Source organism: Eutrema salsugineum, unplaced genomic scaffold (assembly GCF_000478725.1).
Source record: "Eutrema salsugineum unplaced genomic scaffold, Eutsalg1_0 scaffold_2, whole genome shotgun sequence".
NCBI lineage: Eukaryota > Viridiplantae > Streptophyta > Magnoliopsida > Brassicales > Brassicaceae > Eutrema > Eutrema salsugineum.
Window position 1 is genome coordinate 9,645,179 of NW_006256829.1, and position 9,789 is coordinate 9,654,967.

The 9,789-nt window shown below is 38.3% G+C and overlaps 3 protein-coding genes across 4 annotated transcripts in view; 2 read left to right on the forward strand and 1 right to left on the reverse strand.

Moving 5' to 3' along the window:
* Positions 1-2,610, forward strand: part of LOC18019211 (receptor-like serine/threonine-protein kinase ALE2) — a 5,442-nt gene extending 2,832 nt beyond the window's left edge. The window contains 5 exon segments of the mRNA XM_006401209.2: positions 65-730; positions 807-1,196; positions 1,332-1,578; positions 1,675-1,985; positions 1,988-2,610. Coding sequence (XP_006401272.2) covers positions 65-730; positions 807-1,196; positions 1,332-1,578; positions 1,675-1,985; positions 1,988-2,346 — 1,973 coding nt within the window. The 3' untranslated portion in view covers positions 2,347-2,610.
* Positions 2,611-3,582: 972 nt separating this feature from the next.
* On the forward strand, positions 3,583-4,347 carry LOC18017247. The gene has a single exon (XM_006401211.2). It carries the CDS (start codon positions 3,630-3,632, stop codon positions 4,101-4,103), a length of 474 nt encoding a protein of 157 aa, XP_006401274.1. The 5' UTR covers positions 3,583-3,629; the 3' UTR covers positions 4,104-4,347.
* A 643-nt stretch (positions 4,348-4,990) lies between these two features.
* On the reverse strand, positions 4,991-9,569 carry LOC18017248 (beta-galactosidase 4). 2 transcript variants are annotated; one of them, XR_002899559.1, is made up of 18 exons: positions 9,314-9,569; positions 8,931-9,026; positions 8,716-8,828; positions 8,574-8,640; positions 8,388-8,480; positions 8,128-8,271; positions 7,623-7,711; positions 7,386-7,491; positions 7,212-7,296; positions 7,014-7,132; positions 6,765-6,926; positions 6,500-6,675; positions 6,284-6,393; positions 6,085-6,194; positions 5,873-5,983; positions 5,672-5,776; positions 5,375-5,558; positions 4,991-5,279 (listed from the first exon to the last, which is right to left on the reverse strand). XR_002899559.1 is itself a non-coding variant. In XM_024155797.1 (18 exons), the coding sequence occupies exons 1-18, from the start codon at positions 9,485-9,487 to the stop codon at positions 5,177-5,179; spliced, it is 2,169 nt and encodes a 722-aa protein (XP_024011565.1). In that variant the 5' UTR covers positions 9,488-9,569; the 3' UTR covers positions 4,991-5,176. The 2 variants fall into 2 exon arrangements, 1 of the variants encoding a protein (XP_024011565.1); XM_024155797.1 differs by having other exon boundaries at positions 5,375-5,581; positions 5,673-5,776.
* Between the last annotated feature and the right edge of the window lie 220 nt (positions 9,570-9,789).

Sequence of the window (9,789 nt, forward strand, 5' to 3'; positions counted from 1 at the left end):
AAACAATCTATCTGGACACCGTTTTCGGGTTCTTGAATCCACTTTCTGTTGCTGTTTTCTGCAGATTGTTCATCAACCGTTTGCTTGGAGCCGTACACAAACACACCTCCTGGATCTCCATGTGGCTGTGTCTGGCCTATTCAGGTTGAGCTCCGGCTTAGCATGGCGCTTTACGACTTCTTCCCAATGGTTTCAGAATTCGCTCGGGAAATCAGCGCTGGAGTTTTCATGAAACAGAGCCAAGTCCGTATCATGGGAGCTAACGCAGCTAGTGAACAACCCGAGAAATCTATTGTTCTTATCGATCTAGTCCCACTCGGAGAGAAATTTGATAACATGACAGCAATGCTTACTTACCAGAGATTCTGGAGTAAAAAAGTTTACATAGATGTACCCATCTTTGGCCAATACGACGTGATTTACGTGCGTTATCCCGGTTTACCAGCTTCTCCGCCAATTTCCGGTATGACCATTATAGATCAAGGACCGTACTCCGGTAATAATAACGGTGGGGCGATAAAACCGCTCGGAGTTGATGTTCCAAAGAAGTTGCGCAAGAAAGAGCTCAATGCTGGAAGCATTGCTGTGATTGTTTTGTCGGCTGCTGCTTTTGTTGGTTTGTGTTTCGTCATCGTTTGGTTCTTGGTTTTCCGGCGACGAAGAGATCACCGGGTTTCTAAAAGAGCCACACTTGCTCGGCCTTCGCTGCCTTCCCTCTCGAAACCATCAGGTAAAAAACAGTTATTTCCTCAACAAGTTACGTTCAAAGAAACAGGAAATGACTTTAGCTAAGGTGGAATTTGCAGGTTCTGCGAGATCTTTAACCGGAAGCAGATTCAGCTCAACTTCATTGTCATTTGAATCTAGCATTGCTCCATTTACTCTCTCTGCGAAGACATTTACCGCGAGCGAGATAGCGAAAGCCACGAATAACTTTGCAGAGTCGAGGGTTCTTGGTGAAGGTGGATTTGGACGGGTTTATGAAGGTCTTTTCGATGATGGAACTAAAGTAGCAGTTAAAGTATTGAAGAGAGATGACCATCAAGGTAGCCGAGAGTTCATGGCTGAAGTAGAAATGCTTAGCCGTCTGCATCACAGAAACTTGGTGAATTTGATCGGTATCTGTATCGAAGATCGTAACCGTTCCTTGGTTTATGAACTTATACCAAATGGCAGCGTTGATTCGCACCTCCATGGTATGTTTGCAGACCTTGAATGCCCCAATACGGTCTCTGGTATTCAGATTGTTGGTTCTATGGAATATCCAAAAGTAAATGGAAACTGAATATCATTGTAACTAATATCTTGTTTTCTTTTTGTTTCTTGTTTAGGAATCGATAAAGAGTCTTCACCTTTAGATTGGGATGCTCGGTTGAAGATAGCTCTTGGTGCAGCCCGTGGATTAGCCTATTTACACGAAGACTCGAGCCCGCGAGTTATACACAGAGACTTCAAGTCCAGTAATATCTTGCTTGAGCACGATTTCACACCTAAAGTCTCTGACTTTGGACTGGCTCGAAATGCCCTCGATGATGAAGATAACAGACATATATCGACACGCGTAATGGGAACTTTCGGGTAAGATAATAAACACCAGAATCGAAACAAACCCCTTACCAGCTCTTGTCTTTTTCCTGTTCCAATCTATAACTTATAAATGTTGCTTTTTGATAGGTATGTGGCGCCAGAATACGCAATGACAGGGCATCTATTGGTGAAGAGCGATGTGTACAGCTATGGAGTTGTGCTTCTCGAGCTACTTACGGGGAGGAAACCGGTGGATATGTCTCAGCCACCAGGACAAGAGAATTTAGTTTCATGGACTCGGTCTCTTCTCACGAGCAGAGAAGGGCTTGAAGCTATAATAGATCAGTCTCTAGGACAACCCGAGATTCCATTCGATAGCATAGCTAAAGTCGCAGCAATAGCTTCGATGTGCGTGCAACCGGAAGTATCGCACCGTCCTTTCATGGGAGAAGTAGTGCAGCTTTGAAACTGGTCTGCAACGAATGCGATGAAGCTAAGGAACTTAACTCTGTAACATCGATTACTCAAGACGATTTGAGAGATGACACTCGAGCTGAGAGCTCTTGTGGTGGCGACGGCTCGGGGAGGATGGCTCGGTATCCGTTGCTTCCGAATTACGACTCTGAGCCTGACACGGAGAGAGGGCTTTCTGTGTCTGAAATGTTCACCGGTTCAGGAAGGTTAGAGAGACAGTCTAACTCGGGTCCCTTAGTCTCAGGTCGAGGCAAAGGGTTCTGGCAAAAGATGAGGAGATTATCTACCGGAAGCTTGAGCGAGCACGGGTCATCATCGCTCATGTTACGATCTGGTTCGCGTTGAAACGGTCTTTTGCTGGTTACAGAACAGTGGAGTTGTTTTATTGCCCTTTGCAAGTTAGAAAAACGAAAGGAAAGAAAGGTGCCTTGTGCTGCAAGCAACTCTTTACCTCCTTGAAACCGGTTAAGCAGAATTTGAGAGATATCATTCCCGGTTCAATAGTTAGTTGAAGAGATATTGTATCTTAGAAGAAACAAATTCTGGTTTAAAAAAAATCTAATTTGAATGTACATATCACGTTTTCAATGCAAAAGCCATAAGCACACATTTCTTTACAGTTCCAGTTACAGACCGGTTCGACATTCTCTATTCGATTTAGACCAACTAAACAAGATAAGTCTTAACGAAAGGTGAATGGCCAATTCATTTTCTGATAATCTAATTGGTAAAATGCGCATCACGTAATATATATAAGATAAGTTCGACACATATTTATATTAAAAATCATGTGTATGGGTAAAGATAAATAGTGCTGAAAATGGAGTAATTGGGAAGAGAGAGAGGGAGGGAAAAAAGAGTCCGAATCTCTCTTCTACACACTGCCCAAACAGATGGCACGTCCCTGTTTATTTCAAATTAATTCAATGCCTACGAACGTCTTCTCACATCAATAATTTTGTCTTTCTTTTTTATTTTTCTTTCTATGGGGACATTAAAGAAAAAATCCACCCACTTTGGATTTTTCAAAGAAAAGTCCAGTTTTTTTTTGAAATTACTCACCGACCACCTTCCCGAATTTGGTAACTCCTCATTAACTTTTCTAACATTTTTCTGGATTTTTTTTTCTTCTTAAAACTACAGAAAAAATCGAGCATATATGAATTATGAAATGGTTGTTGGCGATAGCAAAACTAATGAAATTATTTCCTCACGAGTTCTCTCAAAGAGAACATTCGACACTTATTGGTAAAAGTAATAACTAAAATAATTCTTAAGTCAATAAAACGTGCAACATATTTTCAAACATTACCCTTTCTAAAAAAAATATATCTAAACAAAAAGAGTTTATAACTTTATACAGACAGCTGATAATTGATTTGATTTAGACATAATTCATACTGATTCGGACCCACTGACAAACCCTTTTTTTTTGTCGTCAAATTCACTGTATCCATGGATATTATCGTAAAAATGTTATATATTTATATAAATGTATCTATACGTAATCATGTATATCTACACTTTCTATATATAAGTGTGCAGAAGATTCACAACAAAAATTACAAAAACGTACGGCCTCCTTTTCTCTCTCTCTCTCTTGACAAAGAGTTGTACAGAGAGAGAAAATGGAAGAAACCAAGAAGAAAGAAGACGTGAACGGAGGAGATACGACGGCGAAAGACTTGACGAAGAAGAAGATGCTAGTCTCCGAGGAGGACGATCACGACGAGTACACTCCGGACGAAATCATGAAGCTCGTTGAGTCTTCTTCACCGACGACGGAGATCAAAGGAACTAACTTTTCCGGCGAGGCGAGTTTCAGAGTGAGGTTTATCGACGATCCGTACGCGATTCCGGTGGTTGTTCAGTCGTCTTCCGGTTACATCACGATCAACGTCAACGAGGAGAGCTGTGGCCCGTCGTTTTCAGACAGCAACGCTTCCGCGATGGCTAGTGTCGACGCAAGTGGTCTGTTCGGTTGCTGTTTCGATTACAACGGAGAGAAAGGCGGCGCGTGGAGTACAAGCGAGGTTGTAGCGAGTGAGTATGAGTGGGACGAGGATTCGCTGGCGAGGTTTCTAGGGGAAGACTGTGTTTGACCAAAGCTGTCGTCTTGCGGAGAAAGCTAAATTCTTTGGGGTTATTTTGGTCTTTTCGATGGACGGTAATTAAAGTGGAAATGATTTACACGTTGTTAATAGGAAGGAAAAAAATGGAAATTCAGTTAATTAATGGTAGTAAAGTGGACTAGTTAGTAGCTACGTAATTAATGTGACCATTTTGGCAGTTTCGTGACATGGCGGTACTAATGGGCCGAGCTAATGGGTAATGCCTCTAGGTTTAGGGGGCTATTTTTTGTAAATTCGAAACTATTATAACCCTCTGAAAGTAAATGAATGAATCCCTTATATATACTTGTTATCATCATCGTCTACGTCTAATTTACGCTTTTAATCGGTGACGATAAACTAGGGATTAATAATTTATGTAGCTATTTAATTGGGGCTAGCTAAAGGCCCAAAAACCATCATTTCAATCCGGGTTTACTGTGGCGGGAAAGTCCAACAAATATCCGAATATCCCGTCGATGTCATTTTCGCTGAAGGTAGAATCCTCCGTCAATGGAACTTCGAGTGGCTGTGAAGATTCTATGGAAGTGGCGTGATCTCTAATGTACTTCAAGGTATCTTAGGTTAGTCAGTGTTTTCGATTGATTTAATCGGATTTTGCGAAACTGAAAATTGTAGACTGCTTATCGAGTAAACTGTCTAGTGAGTCCTAGGTCGTCGAATCAAATATTAATAGTGAAAAGTATTAGGGTTTATCCAATTGTTAGGCCTTTTGCAAGTGCGATTCTGTGATAGCTTAGGTTTTCGATTGGAAGATCGAAAATTTAAAAATGTTCAAATTCAAGAAGAGAAGATTGACGCACCAAAGCGAAAAAAAATCTTATGTAGAACTCTCACTAGAAGCAATGTAAATATTAAACCCTCATTTATTATTTTATTTGGCTATTGAATAACCAGTAATATACATGTTGAATTATTGTTGTAATAACTGCACAATTTTTTTTTTTATCTAGGTCTGTCTCTTATCTCCAAAGCAGAGCCAAAAGAGACAAAACAATCAAACAGCTTTCTTCTGTCCTGTAAACTCGGAATCAGAAGAAGCTTCATGTTCTTTTGACCAGGGAGATTCCATTAGGATCACCACCCCACTCTTCAAACACAACTATAAGGTTCTGAGACTTGAGCCATGAACGAGGTACATGATACCTGCAAAAAAGAGAGAAATAGAGACAGAGCTCTCTGAATCAAGATTTGCACTAAATAGATGAAAAGTGAAAGAAGAAGCTGTTTTTTCCTCTCACCATTTTTGAGAAGCTTCGCCGCAATTACTCAGACATTTCTTTGCGTCGAAAGTTCCGGCGTAGTTGCATCGCCCGCAGTTTCCTTGAGCTTTATAAGCAGGCCAATGACGTCCAATGTTTCGACCGTTTATCCAAACTTGACCTTTCCCCATTGTGTTCATGTCCAAAGCCAATGGTTCGTTTCCTGCCGGTGTGGTAAAAGTAGACAGCAATAGAAAGAGAAAAGTTATGTTCATTTGTTCATTTTATCATATTTGTTTATGGAGATGATGTTTGATTCTTGTGTATTTCTCTTACCTTGTACCAGGTCAATGGTTGCTTCTTGACCACTAATGATCCTTGATTCCATCTCACGGTGGAACTGTCGGTATGAAGACTCAAACCTTCACCCTTAACACCAATCTGTTCAAAATCACATTTAAAATTCATTGTTATGATTAGTTTGTTGTTACCAGGAAACTCAAAACTTGAGAGTTGGTTTTGAATTTCAGGGAGGACCTTATAAGACCATTTCCATTTTGACATTTCCCATGTTCCCGAGTTAACTCCTTTCAGTGTGACCGGTCCAAGAACCCCTTTATTCCACTTCTCAAAGTGTGTACCGACATTCTGCAACCAAACCAAGAACCATAAAGCTCAAAGATCTAATTATCTTCTGCGGACAAAAAACTGCTATTACAAGAGATAGGATTATCTCATCAGGAACTAACCGGTAGACCCACTGCAACACTCAAGAGAGCAAGCTTGTTAACACCTGCATGTAGTTTGATCTTCTGGCTAAAGGTTAGTTTAGTGTGGCTAAGTCCTCCATAAGCACTTCCTGGAAACAGAGAAATATCAACAGATGTTGTCAAGTTACAAGAACTAGAAACAAGAGAAGAGAAGCTTCGATTGTTTCTCTTGTATTACCTGCAAGCTGACCATTGACAAACACATGAAGAGCATGTCCAGCTGACCATATTGTAAGAAGAGGGTAATCACCAGTCTTCAAAAACCTCTCTCCAGCACCAATTGTAATGCTAAAGTAAAAATATCCAGCAATGCAAATAAACCGTGAGTTTGTTTCCTCAGGAGGAATTTTAGAGATTGACACAAGTCAAGATATAGTTTCAAAGTTATACTTACTCTGTCAGATACCAGAAATAGTCAGTCTTGTCCCAAGTCATGCTTATCTGTTCCACTAGCCCGTTTTTTGCAAACGTACCAGCTTCATTCGCAGAAGGAGCCGCTTCGTTGTATGATTCCCAAGAGAATCTGGTACCAGTTGGAACCATATTCCTGTGTACTCTTGGTGCGTTAACCTGTTTTAGTCAACAACACAAAGATCAATTCAATCTTAAAAGAAGGTAATTAACTTTCTTTTGACATAATTATTTTTGTTTTTCTTTACCTTTGCGGTGTTGTAATATTCTGTTTTGCAATCAGGTAGAATACTGACTGACCAAGGAGGCAAATCATATGGGAATCCACGAAACATAACTCTCGCTGCAGAATTCGCATCGTTGTTCGATAGAAACGCAGCACAAGAGGATTTAGACCAGAACACATGAGCCTGAAAGCAACATTCAAAATGATCAGTAGGTTTCTTTCTCAACTGATAGATTACATAACTACAAGTTATAAAAGCTTTGATCTTTACTTCTTGTTTAGCTCCAAGCGATGTGACGGTTGCATCAGCAGAGACCAAAGCTGGCTCGCTGAGTTTGATGACTTTATGCAATGCTTTCAAGTGACTGTACTTTGGTTCTCTTGTTAAGCCTTTAAGAAGTAAACCGAATCAAGATTAGTTAATCATTCAGACAGATTTTATTGCGTTTTTTTGAGTTTTGGTTAGTACCGTATTCATCTAGAGGAGCGTCGTAGTCATAGCTTGAGGCCATGAATTCACCGGCTGTTCTGTCAAAATTCGTCCCTCCATGATACTATATGCACAATTTGAGCGGAAAATTAATCTAAAACCGAACCAAAAATCGTTGTGCATTGATATGTAACTCTGTTTTATTTTATTTACCATATAGTAATTGACGAAAGAACCTCCGTTTTGTATGAATCGTGCAACGGAGTACGCAATATCTTCGACTGGTCTGTATGGTACAGCACCTCCAAACTCTGTGTACCTGAGATTTGATTTACAAAGTTGTTTTTGAAGTTAAAAAATTAAAAGGTTGTTCTCTTACAATCGATAATTTGTATTTAGTTGAAAAGAAATGTAATTTGATATTCTAGGCATATTGATGTTGTGACTTACCAACCAGTCCAATTCTCTGTCCACATCTTGGGCTTGTTGCTTGAGTTTGGTTTGAAATTCTCACAGTAATAACCATTGCATGTGTCTATCTATAATTTGGATTAGGAAAATGTTATCATAAAAAGATGAATAAACAAGAAGAATTCAACATACAGTAAAAATCTAACCGTACACCTATTGATTTTAAAACCAACAAACCCGAAACCGAAAATCAAACCAAAAATTATCACGCTATTTATAAAGATGGTTTAAGTTAATGAAAAAATTCGATAATGTAATCCTAGTCTCCAGTCTTTAACTAAAAAAAAAAAACAGTTCTAGTCAAAACCAAATTCGTACAGGTTGGGTTCATATTCTTCTTACATCAAACCAAAACATGTTTTAAACACTCATAAAGAAGGAGAATTTCCAGATTTTTCCAAACATATTTTTTTTCTATAACAAAAACAAAGTCCTTTTTTGCCAAGATATCAATAACTAGAAAGAAGGAAAGGAAAGAACATACAATAGGAGAAGGAGCATCTTCTTGCTTGCACATAATCCATGGAACACCTGTTGAGAGTCCTAATGCCATTTGAGCTACCCATTTTGTGTAAGCCTTTCCTGGTGCTCCAATCTCCCATTCCACTGGTCCATACTCATTCTCAATCTGTCCATTTTTATTATTTTCATTTTACATTGTTATAAAGGTTTTAATTTGAGCTATCCATGTCTAATGGTTCGTCAATGATATTTAATGTAACAAACACAATATATAAAACAAACCTGTGCAAGAATGATGGGTCCCCCTTGTGTTTGAAACAACTTTTCTGCTTTCATCATCCATACAATCTTCTCAGTGAATTTTTTCATTGCAGCCTTTTCAATGTGAAATTACAATTAATATTAACCATCATATAAGAAAATTAAAAATTATGAGAGGGAAAAGTGAGTTTTATTTAGAGTTTAAACCTTGAAGGGTTCATTATCCGTCCTAAATGCCATACCAGGAACAAATTTGAGCCAAACCGGAAATCCCCTAGAAAACCATCATAAAAATATTGATAACCAATCATTTACAGGAAAAAAGGGAAGTAAGTAAAATTTTATTTACCCGAAATTCCATTCAGCACAGACATAAGGGCCAATTCTGAGATTGACATAAAGACCAGCTTGGTGAACCAATTTGATAAACTTAACCAAATCATACCTGTCTCCAAAATAATACTGGACAACAACAAATAATAAGAAAAAAAACGAAGATTATATATGTGACTTGTGAAAGAAGAAAATTAAGTAATAAAAGGTTTGATATTATATTTTTTTTACATTTCCAGGAGAAGGTTCGTGGCCATTCCAAAAAACATAAGTCTCTACAACATCCAAGCCTCCTTCTTTGGCTTTCTGTATAAGACCAGGCCACATCTACACAAAAACAGAGCATTCAATGAATCATGCATTTATTGTTTTTGAATAAAAAACAAAATTTAAATATAGGTTATGTAAATAATAAGCAAAAACCCATGTGAAGCGAAAAGCTTGGGTAAAAAAACTACATTGCACAAGAAACAAATTAAGCCAATCAATTTCAGAAAACAGAGAGAAAGAATGAAACTTTAATCAGAAGTTATAAAACCATTGAAAATTTCACATTAGGTTCTGCATGTAGAAGAAACATTATATTGAAAAGAAATTGATTGATTTGTATATACCTCAGGGGTGCTTCGTGGATAGTGAATGGAACCAGAGAGAAGGATTCTTCTTTGCCCATTGATGATCACAGCTTTTCGATCATAAGAAACTGTAGCTTTTACTGAAAAATTCAATGATGAACAACAAAGAATCGCCACAAAAATCCAGGCTTTATCTCTAAAACTTAATCCCATTTCTTTTATTTTCGAGACAAAGAAGATTCCACTAAAAGAAAATTCTGTTAAATGGGGTTTTGGGTTTGGATCAATGATTGTTTTGGAGTTATATATAAGGAAAGAGAGAGAGGGAGATGGCTATACATATAAGGTAATGTATGTATAGGTTTATGGAGTGTATATCTCTTTCTCTATTCTGAGAAGGGATTATAGATAGAACTTATTTTGAGTCTGTCTAATCTCTTTGCTTTCTCCGGGTGACTTCGAAACGTCACAAGTCTATTTTATTTAAAAACTAATTACAAAAAACTATATTATTT